At 41.0% G+C, this 17,714-nt stretch overlaps 3 protein-coding genes across 3 annotated transcripts; all 3 read right to left on the bottom strand.

Annotated features, from left to right (window-relative positions):
* Nucleotides 1–6: 6 nt before the first annotated feature.
* On the bottom strand, nucleotides 7–10,279 carry BCR41DRAFT_320752 (RAVE protein 1 C terminal-domain-containing protein). The gene is made up of 30 exons (XM_022021408.1): nucleotides 10,012–10,279; nucleotides 9,760–9,897; nucleotides 9,605–9,673; nucleotides 9,389–9,458; nucleotides 9,207–9,285; nucleotides 9,041–9,107; nucleotides 8,867–8,903; nucleotides 8,670–8,757; nucleotides 8,221–8,569; nucleotides 7,997–8,135; nucleotides 7,673–7,911; nucleotides 7,517–7,607; nucleotides 6,867–7,406; nucleotides 6,301–6,786; nucleotides 6,090–6,217; nucleotides 5,921–5,982; nucleotides 5,692–5,824; nucleotides 5,394–5,549; nucleotides 5,184–5,288; nucleotides 4,844–5,090; nucleotides 4,618–4,734; nucleotides 4,400–4,524; nucleotides 3,155–4,294; nucleotides 2,723–3,060; nucleotides 2,338–2,593; nucleotides 1,136–2,241; nucleotides 689–1,029; nucleotides 462–589; nucleotides 274–366; nucleotides 7–163 (listed from the first exon to the last, which is right to left on the bottom strand). Exons 1-30 carry the CDS (start codon nucleotides 10,096–10,098, stop codon nucleotides 68–70), a joined length of 7,050 nt encoding a protein of 2,349 aa, XP_021882779.1. The 5' UTR covers nucleotides 10,099–10,279; the 3' UTR covers nucleotides 7–67.
* Nucleotides 10,280–12,684: 2,405 nt separating this feature from the next.
* On the bottom strand, nucleotides 12,685–13,089 carry BCR41DRAFT_394782 (hypothetical protein; the record flags this gene model as incomplete). Its single annotated transcript, XM_022028671.1, has 2 exons — nucleotides 12,685–12,834; nucleotides 12,982–13,089. The coding sequence occupies 2 exons, from the start codon at nucleotides 13,087–13,089 to the stop codon at nucleotides 12,685–12,687; spliced, it is 258 nt and encodes an 85-aa protein (XP_021882780.1).
* Nucleotides 13,090–14,186: 1,097 nt separating this feature from the next.
* Nucleotides 14,187–16,478, bottom strand: BCR41DRAFT_350418 (RNA 3'-terminal phosphate cyclase domain-containing protein). Its single transcript, XM_022023665.1, has 7 exons — nucleotides 16,298–16,478; nucleotides 16,061–16,132; nucleotides 15,700–15,875; nucleotides 15,271–15,342; nucleotides 15,000–15,124; nucleotides 14,518–14,886; nucleotides 14,187–14,365 (listed from the first exon to the last, which is right to left on the bottom strand). Exons 1-7 carry the CDS (start codon nucleotides 16,422–16,424, stop codon nucleotides 14,206–14,208), a joined length of 1,101 nt encoding a protein of 366 aa, XP_021882781.1. The 5' UTR covers nucleotides 16,425–16,478; the 3' UTR covers nucleotides 14,187–14,205.
* Between the last annotated feature and the right edge of the window lie 1,236 nt (nucleotides 16,479–17,714).

Genomic DNA, 17,714 nt, shown 5'->3' on the forward strand with positions numbered 1-17,714 from the left:
TTTACTCCACATATCATGTTTATTTTTATATCCTGCAGGAATGATGGGTGCTATATAATAACAAGCGCTATTTATTCCTCTTGGCACGCAAGAACCCTGTTGGGCCACATGTGTAGTAAAAGTCGTCCGTGGGCATAATTTGCGCCACACCATACGCCTTGATCTATTAAGTATGAATTTAACGTGTCTTTAGTCGTGGAAGGGATCTGTATCACAAGCCAAATAAACAATGTATTTGCAGTTGCAAAAAAAAAAAAAAAAAAAAAAACTTACAGGGATACGATCAAATGTTTGGAACTGGAACCGATTTCTAGCTTGAAGATTGCTAAACGACGACAATTGCTCAAATGTTTCTAAATCCCAGACCTTTATAAAAAAAAAAAGGAAGGAAAAGCAGTAAATATTAGTAAGAAAATGTTAACGAGGTATACTAAAGTAATGGTCTATTTGCCTCACTTTACCTTCATATCACCCTCTCCGCCGCCAGAGCAAAGTGTCAATCCTGCTTCATCAATACTTAATGATCGAACATGCATATCATGAGCTTGGATCGTATGCAGTAGTTTTGAATGCCGAATATCAAAGATACCTAGTTATCGATGTTTAAATAAATATTATAAAAGAGTGAGGCACACAACACAGACTCAAAAGAATAAAAATAAATAATAGAAAAAAAGACAAAGCTTACAAATTTGACCATTGCGTCCTCCAGACACTAAGAGCTGATGCCTCTTTGAAAACGCCAATGAATATCCGCCTTGATCATGGACCTTATACGACTGTGTCAATGCTTTGTTTTGTGGTAAAAGTGTATCCCAGATGGCGAGATTTTTTCCATCTCCTGACGTCCCCGTCGTTGCGATTATACTACTCGATCCTAAGAAGGCAAAGTCCCGTGTAATCTTATCATGACAATTCATCGTCAAGAAGGGTTTCGAGCCCACAGTGTTGGAATCAAATCTCCAGAGGTGCAGATCTCCATTAATATCTGTCGCTCCAAACTTTTGGCCACATGGGTCAAAGTGCAGCCTATTTACGGGCCGAAGCATTTAACAAAAATAAAAAATAAAAAATAAACGAGAGTTCACAACCAGTTATGCATCCACCCTTCTAGAAAGAGGCAAGTTCACTATACCTGATCACTCTAGAGTTTGTTCCAGTATAATTATTGAGTTCCTTTGGCTGACCAAACTGCCAAAGCGCCACACACGGGTATCCTAGTGCTGGATTGTGGCCAGTCAAGTAGAGTGGGAAACTAGGATGGCTCTCAGCGCAAGTTGCCACCACGTCTGTCCGAACCATGACATTGTCTACTTCATTGGGCTTTGCCCCTGTACCGGAGCCAACAGGAACTGATCCTTGTGAACGGCGAAGATTAGCATCTGTAACTGCTTGTGCAAGGCCGTGAGAATGAGGATGCAGAGGATCGTGTGAATGGCCATGATGTTTGCCGCCTCTCGAGAAAAGGCTCTTGAACATATTATGTATGCCAGTATGACTTTCTGTTCGGCTGACATTTTCTTCTGAGCTCTCTGTAGGAACTAAACTTGGCGCTTTGGAACTGTTCGTAGGCCGCTCGATAACGTTACCATGTGCATCCAGGAAATCCCTCTCATCCAGGTCTATCTCTTCTTCGTCATCCAAATCCATCACTGAGTCTATGTCACTATGGTATGAATCTGAGCTACTTATTGAGCGCGAAAAATCCAATGCCTTCGAAATATCAATTTCAATAATATCAGAACGCGAGCAGACAGCTACGATGCGACGTTCTACAGGATTGAAAGCAAAAGAGTGGATGACAGACCGAGTCTTGAACAGTAATGAGATGTCTTCAATAGGAACAGGAGGCGAGCTCTGGCCCTGACGGTGGGATTCCAAGAACGTAGCGACTTGGGGCAGTAAATGACCGCCACTCTCTAGACCGCTTAAAAGGACCCAGTACTTCTTTTGCCATCCACTCAGATATCCACGCAGGTGGTCTTGAAGTGGGGACTGCTTTATCATCTGGATCACATTTTGCTCCTGTTCAATACCAGACCTGGTGAGTCGATCCAGGAAAGAACTGGTAACGAATTTTCGAGTTTCATCGGACATTCTGTGCCCATGGTCTCGCAGTAAGCCTTCCAAACTCATGACTAATGCATTGGTCGTTGCAGCATTCAGCAGAGACCCCTGAAGGGCCTCCCACTCGGATTTCTCCCCATCATGGTCTGAAGAAATAGCACTAACATCCAGTGGCTAGCGGGGGGTTTTTTTTTAAGAATTGAACAGTCAATACTCAATTTTTTTTTTTTTTAAAGCCCTATATAGTGCGATGATATTTCAAACACTTACCGAATAAAGTTTCCCACTCAGTACTTCATAGATAACTTTGACAGCTCCACCTCGGTCCCCAACAACAAATCCACTGAACCGCCGCCACTGGAAAAGCATAGCTGCCAAAGAAGCATAGTCTTGTTCTTGCAAAGATACAACCACAAGCATAATATAGCTCGCCAGAACCATTTGTTCCCATCGAGGTAACGCTTTCTTCGGTTTTATCACAATCTTGGCCAAATTAAACCATTCACTCGATGACTCTAGAACACTCCTAAAAAAAAGAAAAAGCGACAAAACAGAGACATCAACGCGTTTTTCTCTCTTTCTTTGCTCACATTGCTTTTTTTTTTTTTTTTTTTTTTTTTTTCGACATTTAGACCAGCCACCAGCATTCTCCTACCTGGCATATTCCTTAATATGTGCCTTCATACTTCCTGTCAGTTGTTCTGAAAGAATGATTCCTACCATAGAATAACATGACTCAGAATAATGTGATACGATGGCGGAAATAGGAGATCCTGTACTCATTGTTGTGTTAAGCCAGTGGAAACACACAGGGAGAGTATCAATCTCAATGCATTTGGAGATTAAGGCCTGCTCCATGACAACACTGGAGACATTAGCATGCTCCGACAGCTTGTCCCAGCCATATTTGATGTTCTCAACGTATCCTTTGAACACTGGTGTTGACAACAGCTCAGGCTTTAAAGACACGGTCCGCAGTGCGGATGCCATAGGCTAAAATGAGAATGGAAGGATTATATTAAAACATCAAGATTAGCCATTGAGCTAACAAAGCAGAAATCACCACTATCCATTAAAGAAAGCTTACGGTTAAAAGCTGCACGACGAGGGTGGTTATATAGTCATTAAGCAATTCCTCACTGCCTCGAATCCTATCATTGTTTGATATTGCATCATCAGCATCACAGCAGCCGTTAGATTGAGTCGGACCGTTGCCTGGAGGTAAAGAGTCTGCAGAGATGTCCTCTGCTTTATCTTTGGGCGTTTTTAAACCGCGAGACTGAGCCATGGATCCAAAAGTATCGAAATCAAGCATCCCACTATCAATATTGCCATTTGATGAGGTCGATTTAAAACCTCCCATAAGCGACATCCCCACAGGCTTTGACGTTGAATCAGGTGTTTGGTTGTTCTGCTTATTAGTAGTAGAACCGAAATTGTCAAAGTCTAAAATACCAGTATCGATTTGCAATGATGGGGTCGAGGATTTGTTTGCACCCATCAGGGACATCCCTGTAGACTTTGGCTGCGCCTCTATTGCTTCTTCTTTCTCTTTTTTGGGGGTAGAGCCAAAGTTGTCAAAATCAAGTATACCGCTGTCTATATTACTGGCGGACGATGTCGACTTGAATCCCCTCATCAAGGACATTCCTGTAGATTTTGGAGACACAGCTGTTGCTTGGCCATTCTGCTTTGTTGAGAGTGGTCCGAAGCTTTCAAAATCAGCAGTGCTGCCGTCATAATTTGGTGTAGGGTTTGGGGATTTGGATGTACCCATTAATGGCGTTCCATGGCCATTTTCTTTCCTGGATTCATTGTTGTCAAATTTAAAAGCGTCAAAGCTCAAGATGCCACTATCCATCACTGTGGAGGCTTCTGGTGATTTGAAGCCTCCCATGAAGGAAGATGTACTTGTTGAGTGTGAAAGGCCGTGAATACTTTCTCTACGGACCTCCATGATGGTCCTGACTTCCTTCGTGTGTTTACTTCTGGGACCAACGGGCATAACGTAGCCCCAATGCTTCAAAATGATCAAACTGAGCAAAGGGCAACCATAATGCTCATATGCCTCAGCAGCACGCACCACTGCCGAGAACTCTCCATCGCCATCATAAACTGATGCATTAGGGGTAACTTTACGGAGATAGCGATATAAGATCAAAAGTGAAGGGTCTCTATGTGGGCGAGCCTCGGTGCTACTTGGCGAGCCTTCATCGGTATCCTCGCACTGAAAAAAAAAAAAAAAAAAAAAAAAAAAAAAAAAAAAGCATGAGAGTGCTTGAAAAAGTCTCTTTTCTTTGCTTGTCTGTATGATCATCAAGAGAGTAGTTACCAAGGCCACGCGCATGGCCTTCGTATTTTGGCCCAACATAGAATAATACAAGCTGAGCAGCCATGGATCCTTAGTAGTTCTGAGCAAACCTAGCAACAACTGGGTTAATACAGGTCCTCGCTCCTCTAATAATTATAACAACCACGAGTCAGTTTAATAGCCTATTGCGTAAATAAGTATTCATAGCAAAGAACAAGGCTGAGGTGATAGCAACTCACCCGGCTCATACACTCGGCAGATTGCAATTGCCAACTGAAAATCATTCAGTTGCTTAATGCAAACGTTGACCGCATCTTGCAACCTATCTCCAAGTAAGAAAAATGCAGCGGCATACTCTTTTGTAATTTTTAAAAACATATTCAAAGATGTATTTTCAGGGCATTAATTACGCTTTCCAAGCCCAAGAAAATATCCTAAAGATGGAATATTGGCTATTAAACTTACCAAATCGCTGTTTTCCAAGGAGAGCAAAAGCATTTTTGAGGGCTGCAGTTCTCCATCGATCCTGCTCAAAGTCGTTTGCTAAAAAAGCTATCATCTTACTTTGCTCTGGATTCCCATGTGCCGTTCTCCAAAGCCCATGCAACAGTTTCTTCTTCCTTAAGGCGATATAGAACAGAGTACATGCGACAGGGTCTTTATCATCTTTGCCCATATACATGTTTCTAGCAATCACTTCCATTTGCTTAAGCTGTTCATACAATAATGTCAATTATTAATGTCTCTGGTTTGTAAGGAAAATTAATATAAACAAAATAAAAAAGCTATACGGAATCATTGTTACCATTGTCTCTTTCTTGCGCATCCAAAGGAAAATTCCAAGTGACTTCGCCTCCGTCCAAGTCATAGGGGCCTTCAAGGAATTGGAACAAAAGTCTAGTAATAGGTCCTATTGATTATATACGCATTAGCGGCTTCCATGATATTGGCTTTTATACTCCCGAGATCAACTTTTACAGCAAGTAACAAGTAATAGCAATGGTATGCACATTACCTGAGATTCACTGTGAAATGCCCATACGATATCGCGATAATTTAGCATAGTTAGACGTTGGTTTGGAGGCAAAGTGTAAGAAAGGTAGTTGAACCTTCGCACAAAGATAAGGAACCGCAATCCGTTGTCATCAACTGAGTGATGCTGCTGGTCAATCTATCATTGAATGGAGAACGGGCGTGAGTTTTTTCTTTGCTTTTTATATCACAGATGTGTAAGCACAACGCCGATGAAAGGGAGCTGTAGTCTGATACGGCCTTTTTTTTTTTTTTTTTTTTTTTTTTTGTTCAATACTTACTTTAGTAAATCCCTCGATGAAAGCGCTCAAATGCAATTGAGCAGCCTTGGAAAGGCCTACCAGGTGTACTTTTGTCAAGAATTCAATCATATCTCGGCTAGTACGGTCGTTCAAGAACCTATCCTCGTTTGCGCTATTAATTATTGAGGATATAGGAAATGGGTCATTAAAATACAAATCTTAGATTATAACAGTCTATATGCCCAATACAAGTCTTACGAAAGCCTACCTTTTATAGTCGTCGTCAGTCATGAATAAATCATTATGGTCCGCCTTCACCGGCTTTGCTGCCTAAAAGTATTTATATATTCAGGTAAAAGAGGAAAAAGAACCTTAGTGTCAGGATCTTGTTTCTTTAATTTAGATTTCAGTACTTACACCGAAAAAACAGCGCTTACCACATCCGTTTTCAGGATGACTTCTAAAGGAATTGGCAAAGGGCCAGTGGTGGTGTCTCCACTGTCATTCACATAGCTCATATAATGGTAAAGGTTGAATAAGATCTTTCTGACAACCTCAAATTTACCTAGAGTATTGCATGGATCAAGCTAATTAATGCGCGGACTTCAAAAAAGAAAAAAAAAATGGGCAGTCGAACAGACACGTTACCCCAAAGAAAAAACTCCATTAAGAGATCAGGATGATAGTCCACCAGAGGACCATGCATTGAAGACAATGCGTGATGAAGAGTTGGAGCCAAGTTTAACTCTTCAAAGCCAGGAGCGATGGTCATGTAATCCTCGCTGAGCCATTTGCTGTACAGAAGCATTGTCCCCCCAGCACCAACGGCCAGTGTACCCATATCCAACCAAGCAATTGCTGAGATAGGATGATTAATAAACGCTGGGATGTTGATGTCGAGGAATCGCATCCAGATAGGCGGGTCGGTTACGTTCTCAGTACGCTGAGGTGAATACAGAGCTACAGAGTTTTTGAAGGCTACTGCTAGGTTATGCCGTGCATCCGCTGTGACCATCCAATCCAATCCATAGATCGGTGCTAATCCCGCGAACCTGATCTCCAGGTGACCTGTGGCCCTCCCTCCAACGGAGCCCCAGATCTCAAGATCATGTGTTCCATTATTGTTAGCGTACACTATCAAGCAGTCAATGAATATGTCAGTTCGGCATAATGTCGATCAACTACTTACAAAACAAAATAAAGGGTTTGCTCACCTAGGGCTAGTTTGCCATTTGCGCCGCATTGGAAGAACTCTAGGTTTTGTTTGGTGGGAATACGCTCCGCTCGTTGCCAAACTCGTCCTCCTTTATGAAGATGAAAGTCATTGGCACACTCCCAGTAGGATATATTCGCTTGATCTTTGGAGTACGTAGCAAAGACATTGACATGAGTAGAGTGAAGTGACTTTGGAAGAGTACCTGCAAACGATTCTACAGTAACTGCGTGCTCGGTCCGCGATGGGGGTAGATGCTCTTTTGAAAATAGAATAGGATTCCCTCCATCTGTCCGTTGCCATGTAAATACTGTATTATCCGTTGTACTAAATCCTAGAATGTATCGCCTCCATGCAACATCAGTCGTCTTTCCCGAAGATCCCGCAACCTCGATCAAGTATGGAATTTCAAAAGAATCCAACAAAATGAGGGGGTAATTAGGATCATAATCAGGTAAATCTACTATCTCCGAGCAATATGCACTTTCATCTGCTGTGTAGAGTGTGATCCGTTGGCCATCGTACACCATGAATGACCCTCCTATTAGTTATTGGTCCGAGAATTAAACAAAAATATTTAGTGAAATGAGTTAAATGAATAGATGAGCGTATAACACTTGATAGCAAACAACCCTCATGGCTGCAACATACCTTCCCAAGCGGGCGTAACTAACTTCACGTTTCTGTTTCCAATTGGAAGTGAGCCTACTTCGACTAGACCTGCCGCTACACGATGAGCAAACTAAAGAGTGAACGTTAGGCGCCAATATTTGATCAACAGCGCAAGCTAGCTAGCAGCCTACTTACACGTGGTGTCTTCAGTTTCCAAAGGGAAATGTCGCCCAGATCACCAAGCGAAGTAAAACAAAGCTGGCGATGATCTTTCACGATTTCTTTAATTCTGCTTTGCTGGCCCGTCCATGATTGCCTTAGGCTTAGCCCAGCCAATGTATTGGAGCTGTCAAACAACTCCATCATGTTGACAGAGAAGCAACTGACCCGTCCTTCGTGACTCTGGCCAACAATCGCAACATCAGCAGGTGAACCTATTTTTTTTTTTTTTATGCCCGACTTAGTGTCATTTTTCCGGCTCAGATCAATTATTTGTATCACAACTCAATAAGTTAGTACCTCTCGACCTTGCTACGGCAGTGTCATGGTACGCTAAAATATTTTTCATAAAAAACGACGCCTCAAGTGGCGTAACTGCCTGAGATATTCGTAGTACGAGTAACACTCGAGGCAAGCGTTGTGGAACTTGCCCAAGGCTCTATTTTTATAAAGCATAACATTGCCTTTAATACTAATTGATTTGGGTAATACATGTCATAATCTATGAAGAGCACTCGTAGTACCTGAACACCCCAAATGATCATAGATCCATCGCCTTGGATTTGAAAGAAAAGATCTGACGTGTCTCTGACAATCTCCTTCAGCTTCCGTAACTGAATGCTTGTAGCATCGTTACTCTTATCAACTGTCTTGCTTGCTGCGTACTCCACAGCCATTGTGAATTCTGTGCCATCAAGCGCATGAATTGGGTATTGGGTAGTGGATTGTTGCTGAGATACAAGCCACTGGTTAGGATCGATGATCGCACAGATAGTCATCGATTCTGGCTGATGAAGAACAAGTGGCGACCATATACGACAAACGCCATCCTTCGCCATAGTGAACAGTACATTAATTGTTGACTCGGTGCATCTACTCAATTGCAGATGGAGAACAACAGTATTGGTTAAGTGTATTCAACTCAAGTAAGAAATTTTGACTTTTCCCGCAAATTGTCTTTCATTTAGCTTACACGTTGCTAGTTTTTTCTTTACGCCAGGAAAAGTCCAACACAGCCCTTGGGTGCGGCAGATAAAAGAATCCAAAGTCTAAGCCCTCTCCTATTCAATGATGGACGTTTTCTCGATATCAGAGATTCGCCACATAATCATTATCAAAATCCGCGTAATATCAACTGGGATATTATCTAAAATTTGGCTGCTACGTTACCTGCATGCTGTTTCCAGACTTTGACCAAGCGATCGTTCTAAGATATTGATATAGGAAATAAGACAGCTGACTAAGTTTCATGCGAAAGAGACACTTCCATGTTGCGAAGTTATCTCTAACGGCCCTTGAGCTAAATCAGTTGCTGTATATCCTGTTTCATATATCCTCACCTACCTTGGCCATGGATGCGAACAACTTGCCATCTGGAGAAAACTGTATAAGGTCAATGCAGGATCCCTGTCTAGGAGTATTGAGATAACAAATTTGTTATTATTACTATTATTTAATTACTTATTTCCGTTTCCTTGACGATGTAAGGGAGCTGCGACTAATTCTTTACCTTTGTTGCCATAGTTGATTCCAGTGACCTTCCTGCTGACCCCATAGTGTCAAATGAATGCTTCCAGTTAAAAGATAGCCTGATCATGATGCAAGGAAAATTGTAAGTGTGGTCTCTGAATAACTCCTTTACTCCTTTAATGGAAATCGCAGTAATACGATCTAAAATATAATATGCATTACCGTCATTTCTCCAAGCGAGTGACGCTACCCCTTCACAATCCAATGCTCCGTGCAAAGTCCAAGAATTGATCTAATCAGACCAATAGAATACCACGTATCAGATGATAAATCAAATATACACATGGCAGCATATCAGTCATATCATTGATGCAAACTGTCAGCAACAGCCTTTTCTTTTTTCTTTTTTTTTTTTTGTCGTCACACGCCTGCTTATACCTTTTCGCCATCATCAATAGGCATCACAGGCGCGTAGACTAGCACATGGCGGTTGGTCGTGACTGCGATCTAGAGATAGAATGAAAGGGCGAATTCGGTGAATATAAAAAGATGGATTGTTCAGAGCAGACACGAAAATTATAAAACTATGCTACCTTTCCATCAAACTCAGACATGACTACAGCAGAAACAATTTGATTCTGCTGCTCCTTCGAGTCCGCCTGAAGAAACAGGATCTGTATGGGCTTGAAAGAAGCATCACAAATAACGACAGAGTCCGTAGCAGCATAGAGCTATTGAGTCCTTACGAAAAAAGAAGAAAGAAAAAGAGTGCATTCTATAGTCAGAAACCTTTGACATGCCATGTTGGACATTGGCATTTAGCATTTTGGCATGAGATGTCGTACGATATATCTCCTTGATTGGTAGCTGATGGTATGAATACTTTGGAGGGATGCGCTTGTCTTTCCGGGACAAACCTGCTGTAATAGCATACTTATTTACTGTCTTTTAGTCGAGGGCGGTGTTTTTTCTGGACTTTTCAATTATAGAAGAGATTAAATGCATGCAAGCATGACCATATACACACGTGAATTACAAGGGATTTAAGGACAAGATAAAAGGATGGATATAGATGAGTTGCGAATGAAAGTGAGGGATGATGTTAATGAAGACCTGATCACAGGACATGACACGAACATTCCACGCACAAGACCTTTTCGTGTAACATGCCTTCACCTCAAAAGCCACTCGTAGTCAAAGACTATCACGTTTAGGATATCTATAACCCCCCCGCATTAATCACCACTACAAGGGTCACTTCCCCATCTACTCTGGCATATTCCAACAATTTATTTAATCTAGGCAGGATACTAGCAGCCATTACCATGTTCTCAGAAATCTATCTTTAAACTTCCTCTAAACGGATTTGCTGTAGCAATTCCCGAATGTTTAAACTGCAGGCAGTTTGCTTTGGTCAGGCTCGACGCAATAGCAGCCCACATTGGCATTGCTGATTATGGACAAAAAAAGCTCGATAAGTCCGTGCTCTTCACTGTCATCGCGTAATATCAAAGCGGTAAACGGCTGCACATTTTCTTTCAAAACAAGGGGCTATTTCGCCTTCCTGAAACCTCCACTGGTCGCAATTTAACTTGATACCTTTGGCGTCTCGAAAGATTTCGGTTAGAGGCCAGTATTCTTACTTTTACATTTGCTCGAGAAAATCCTTTTGTCATTGAGTGCTTGCTTGATGTGATCAAATGGTGGATGTCCATCAACCTTCCCACCGCTTCCTACTTCTTCTGTTCCAGAATCCAGAACTGTTGTATCCATTTACCTGTGGTTGATGTAACTATGCAGCGCAGCAGGAATGGCGTTTTGAAAAAACCTGTCGCGGTCGTAAAAGATATGCTGAAATTGAGCTTGTTGAGGCGGAAATCTACATTCAGGCCCAAGAGCCCGGAGTCCAGCGCCCTGGCTCTTTTTCTTGCCCCACCATTTCCTTCTGGCTTCTTTTTGTCTAGAGTCAGGAACGCCGGTTGAAAATGCTAGATGTTCAAGTTTAACTGTTTCTCTGAATGTAGCAATCCGCTGTCCCCTGCCGCATTTCAAAAAACGATGGCCGGCTTACACCTTATCTTTTGATGGATCGTATAAGTGATAGATGACGGCTGTAGAGTTTATCATATCCAGAAACCATAAGCAGAGTTGACGCTCGTCATAATGCCCACGATAATGATATCGGGTGTGGTAGCTAAATGAGCGGAGGAAAGACGGTAAGAAAACTCGTCAATTTCACACGGTACCCGTCAGAGGGCAGAAACTACATGCTGGTCATCTTTCTATTTGGTTAGTTGACAAGTGGTACATCTCACCAGCCAAGTTCAATGGCGGAGGGAAAAAAGGAGGAGAAGGGCTTTGGTGCTGAGGAAAGTGCTTGCTCTCTGATCTTGCGGACTGCCTGTCTGAAAGTTAGTAGGCCAATAAGGCATAGGCATTGAAGTTTTGCCTATCGTGGATTGATACAAGTTACGTGATTAATAATAATTGATTGCCAATATGAATATCATGTAACTACTGAAAGATCTCATGCATTTTTATGGCTTGACTGCGAAGAGATAGCCACCCGTCTCCTTTTGCAACCGAATAAAAAGACGCTGATACAGACGAAAATGAAGAAAGAAAATATATCATATGCCTGTACCCGTAGGCCTATGCAAACGCATCTCGGGGGCTTTATCGAGCCGCTCCATAATCTTGGTACCAAAAGTGCCTTAATAGTCGACTGCCTCTTGACTATAGGACGGCATTGATGGCTTCTACAGGCATCACGTGGGGGCTGCCACTCAAGCCAACGATAAGGGAATGGATGAAGCTAAAATAAATAATGTTAGTAGAGGATAGTATTTGGTAATGACGTGAAATAATACGTGAATGATATCTCCGTGCCTTTAGTGGACTCCTCCTACGCTCTTTGAGCGGATATGATTATGAAAACCTCTGATCCGGACATCGGGAATGGCAGGTGGTACTTGGATCTGGCAAAGGCTCCATTGAGCCAATGATTCCAAGGTGCAATTTTATGTAAGCTGAGTTCTACATTGATTACTTCGGACATCTCTACAACCATGGTCACCACCATTTGAGAGCACTTCCCTCCCACTACACGATGAATATACAGGCTTACTCATCTTATGAACTAAATGCAGCTATTCCTTCATATCGAGTCTGAAAAGAGAAATGATTGAAAACCAATGGCCATCCTCGCTTACCTGTAAGCGGATTATATGGGTCCTCTTTGGTCCCTAAAGAAAGGGCTATCATCGTGAGGTAACCTCCAATCGGGAGACGGCAATTGGATTTATCAAACACTTGCATATATCCTACTCTGCGTGGGTCAGGATATGATTGATAGACTATCCGACTTTGATGCGTTGATGGCATGCAGAATCATCGCAGCCCCACTTGTCTCGACCGTTATTTCAGACTTGACTCTTCTCAATGTGGTTGCTGAGGCAGGCTTGAGTGATAATGGTGGTAAGAGCGCTTTGATTAGGATTGATTGTCTGATGTTTTACTTATGCTACCAGGAATATAGGATAGCGGCTACTCCGGAGGTGGCTGTGGATGAGATGTTCAAAGAGGTTATTATTATCGCTGCTATTCGATTCCTGAGCTTGAGTGCTAACCAAGTAATGTTTCTTAATGATCTCCATCTCCTTTTGCATCTTTTTGAGCCGATCCATTTTATGGCTAAAATCTCGTGTCATATAGTCGATCCAGAAACAGAAACAAAAATGAATGTTATAGTCAGGATCGAACCAATGCACAGTTTCCCTAATTACAATAATACTGTTTATATGGACTGTACATACCGCAGCTACCATGTGAGCCATCGGATCTGTGAGGCCAGTCTGAAGATGGCTAGCAAGGGCGGGCCTTGCTCCCCACACAGCTAAAAGAGTGCCACTGTTGTTATCCATGTTCTCTCCCAAAACTCATCCGTCGGCACATACTCCGATGTCTACTCTTGCTCTCTCCTCTTACTGTACTCGCTATATCCATTAGACATGCTATTTTGGTCATTGTCTGCAGGCAGAGCGTCCGTTGGATTGGAGCAAATGAACCATATGAAGCCTTTGGTGGCGAAGTTCATTCCATTTGAGCTACTATATATAAGCCCATGGATGGAGGTATTGCAGATGGTTCGGTTGGTGATGCTACTACAGCCCCTTGAGTTATGCTCGCTGATACTGATGCAGGCCTCAACGTATTAATGAATGGTAGCGACTACTGTGGTAAACCAATGGCGACAAGCCTCGATGCATTTGTTGATCTGGAAGAACGCCCCTGTCGCGCAACCATAGGCTTCATAAAGGGCTACAATATCGCGTCCGTTTATTGTTGTGCAGCCAATTGTTCAGATGGCTGTAAGTTCTGATTCTCCGCAGTGGATATAAATGCGCCATCCTGATTATCTTTCCGTATATCTCGATAGTGCCCTTAAGATGGCTGAAGATTAGGACATCCAAGTTTGCGACAACATTCATGCAGCAAATAGAAGAGTTGCCGTGTCAATGGAACAAATATCAAAGTAGCCGGCAAAAGCATGCATCGTCTATCGCAGGGTATCAATGATATTTTTTCGTAATCAAGCTAATGGCACGGGGGTGTTTCCTTCTTGCTGTTAATTTTTTTTTTTTATTATATTTTTTTTATTCTTTTGCTTATATCTCCATTCCTATTCGTAAGGAGTAGCCCCTCTATCCCTGCTATGAACAAGAGGGCAAAGGTCTCTCAATCAACCTTTATACTATTCGTAGATATATATGATGTCTTGGGAGTCGGGCATTCTACCTCAAGCCGCATTTGGCTGCCTGCTCATGCTTCTCAACTAAAGTAATCTCTGTGCTCGAACCCATTATATGTCCCGCTTGCAAGAATTGGATAACAGAGTAAGAATCAGACATGTTATTCTAACCTTTAGTTTGAAGGATCAGATAGGAACATACAGGGCGATGATATGCGAACGACGCGAAACATTTCTTTCAAAGCACAACAAATTAATAAAGACAAGATTCTGAGATGCAAAATAGTTTTTATGTAGTCTTCTTATTAGTATTCACATAACCGATGCCGACACATGTCATGACTAACGTATCGGGTGCTGCTCCAAGAACTGTCTTGTCCTTGTCTGTTTCTTGTGTAATCTTGAACGTTGAGCCGAAAAAGTCTTGTAAATCACGTAGGTACTGAATTCTGTTTCAGCATTGCCCAAAAGATATAAACAAATGAAAAAAAAAAAAAAAAAAAAAAAAAAAAAAAAAAAGAGGTAGGCTTAGCTGTCAATCAAATGAAATAGACCTAATGACAGGCTAAAAAAATAAATTAAAAAGAAAAGAGAGACTTACGTAAAAGGAGTTAATTCGCCAACGCGAACTTTACTGACATCATTGGGTCCCAAGACCATCATCAAAAGTATCAATGTTTGTGAAATAGAGTCTACACATCCTCCTTTCCGAATTTCTGCTAACAACATACGCGCAGCCTGCAATCCAACATCTTCAGGTGCCTGCCCTGGCCCTCCAGCGAGCTCTGCAGAGTAGAATGCAGAAGTCGTCGTCTTGGCCAATAAAGAAATACCAAAGCCTGGTGAAAGACCTGATTTATCGCCCTGATAGTGTACTGCTGCAATGTTGATATCATTAATATAGTCGAGCATACCCCTTGCAGAATCTACCATGCGGTTTGAGAACTGTGGTGCTACACGGGTACAGTAACTAGTGCATATTGAAGAAGAAAAAAAAATTAGAGAGGTTCATAGGCTTTAAATAATAAACAGCCGTAATGTCTTTCTGCCTCTTCTGTCTTCAGTGGCTCATCCCACACTTACGCAACGCCGCGAATCCTCTTGATACGGCCCTCATCCAGAAATTGAATAGGTTTTAATGTACGGATAATAGGACATCTAAACGTAACTTTCCCTCCTCCATTTGGTGGAGCTCCACGTACAGCAATCTATGCCAATGAAGCAAAAGATCCATAATGTCAGTTTTATGAGAGGAAAAGATAACTTTTTTTTTTTTTTTTTTTTTTTTGTCGATCATAAGCAAATCTTCAATATAAATCAGTAAACCATAATAAAATAGATTCGCTCTACTTACATCCAATTCAAGTCCTTCCTCGATACCAAACTTTTTGAGCTGTGGAAGAAGTACTGTACGTATGATATCAACCTATAATCGAATGAATATGGGACGAAATATTTAATTGAATGAAATGGCTTTAAGTCTCTTGGTTGTGACTCCATGAATCCCCTATGTCTATCAATGAGCCTTGATATGCTCAGTATGTCCAAATTGCATGATACTGCTTGCGAGAAAAGCTATCGGATCCACATGCTGACTATTCCCTCCTTTCCTGATCCATCATATCATCATATTGTTTTAAATATTTTGCCAGTCCTGCCAATGCTCATATGTTCTCTTGTTATCCATGGTGCTCGAAAGATCATTCATGAACACTCCTGCTTATTCCTTCCTGCATGCAAGTGTCTTTCACCAAGCTATGGCATAATAATAAAGAGCACTTACAGATATATCGACATTATCATTCGTAATTCCGTTCAATGTGATGTTCATAGGGGTCTTCGAGAATGGTCCAAGGGCAATGAGAGGTTCTAGGAAATATCCGATCGCACGAGAATTCCCGCAGTCATGATATACTTTTCCACCAATAATCACTCCTGGCTTATAGACGATTGATGTACCTATTAATGTTCGATTCCCATTCAAATCCGACGATGCATGATCTTGTTAGTTAAATGTCTTTTTTTTTTTTTTTTGTTTATCATTACTATAGCCATCCGGTATGCAACATCCAACTTTATCGCCCATTGCTAATTATCATTGTCACTGCATCCTCCTGATTGCGTTACTGCTTAGATAGACGCACCTGTGTAACTGATCTCGATTGTTGCTCCGTTTGTGACCTTCTCCAATAATCGTAAAAAGTTTGCCTCGAAATCTATTTGAATCAAATATAAGAAAAAAAAAATGTTAGGCTCTTGCTTATTATGTTTGTTGAAGAAAAGAACAAAGATCAATTGCTTTTTATATATACATATATATGTGATATGCTGTCATTTTCAATCGAGTTTTAGTTGACGAGCTCAAGTATTCCTGAAAGTACCTCGAAGTCCAGGATTGGCATCGTTGGAACGAATCTTGTCAATCTTTAGAATTTTTCCTGAAAGTGTTGCCAACACTAGCCTTTGACGAAGGTAGTTGTGGCCTTCAAACTTGACTATTTTTGACATTTTTTATTTTTTGAAATGTAATGAAATGTGTTGACGACAATGCAGAGCTCTTTGTTGGCTTGGGCAGCTTTTTTTTTTTTTTTTTTTTTTTTTTTTTTGTTGCTTCAAGTGGCTTGGACTGGAATTTGTAAACAAAAATTCCTGTCTATTGAAAATGATTTTTTTTTCCTACACATTTGTCATAGCGATTTTTTTTTATTTTCTTTGCAAGTTTTCACTTTTGATAAAGTCATTCATCACATAATAAAAATAAAAAGCTCCTTGAGCATCTTTACGTGGATACTTTTGCTTTCTAGAGGGAATGGAGGTCATAACCTTTTACTTTATTCTATTCTACTATTGACTAGTTCGCCACTTTTTTTTCCAATTGTCAATTACAGAGTCATCCTTTGAAAATTAAGGTAGGACACGAACACTAATCGTTATTTTCGCTCTGAGGATTCAGGAAAAAGAAGCAGTCAATATAAATATATATATATATATTCTACTGAATAAGCGTCTCATTTGTAGACTGTTGGGAATACGTCCTTTTTTTTTTTTTTTTTCCCAGTGCTAAAAAAAAAAAAAAAAAAAAAAAGGGTCAGGGTTGTACATGTACATGTTATTCAATGAAGAAATGCTAAGATTGGAAAGATTTAAATATAGACATTTTTTCTTTTCGTTGAAAAATGAAGGTTTAACTGTACATGAACGACATGATAAAAAAAAAATAGCTGATGACATGGCGGAAAGGCACATTAAAAGCGGTTGGGTCTATCAAAAACATATTTTTTCACATATATCTTTCAATCGGTCAATATTGGCATAGTGCTTATTCCTGATAAAAGTATAGAAAAGAAAAGTTTACTGGTAAGGAACAAGCATTGTTGGATCCATAACTCTCTCCTACCAGGTCCTACAGGAACGTATACTTGGTCAAGACAACGATGAGGTAATAGGGAATTGGGTATTGGAGTGAGATACAAAGCATACAGTTGTCTATCTTTGTTCAATAGGGTTGAGATGAAGAAAAAAAAAAAAAAAAAAAAGCGCAATTCCAGAGGGCTCTCAAAGGAAAAATAGGGTTAAAATTCAAAGGAAGACCAGCCTTTTGTCAGTAGCACTGTCTATATCTCTATATTGTATAAACATTCTACTGAATGACTGGATTGCTGTATTACTGTGCACACACTCTAGTCTTTTGTTCACTGGAGAAATGCAGGTTCATACAGACCAGCAGAGTCCGCCTCCGCTAGTTCAAGAAAGTCAACGGGAAGGAAGTTTATGAGATAAAGATATGCAAAAGCCAAA

This window comes from Lobosporangium transversale (genome assembly GCF_002105155.1).
Source record: "Lobosporangium transversale strain NRRL 3116 chromosome Unknown BCR41scaffold_12, whole genome shotgun sequence".
NCBI classification, from domain to species: domain Eukaryota; kingdom Fungi; phylum Mortierellomycota; class Mortierellomycetes; order Mortierellales; family Mortierellaceae; genus Lobosporangium; species Lobosporangium transversale.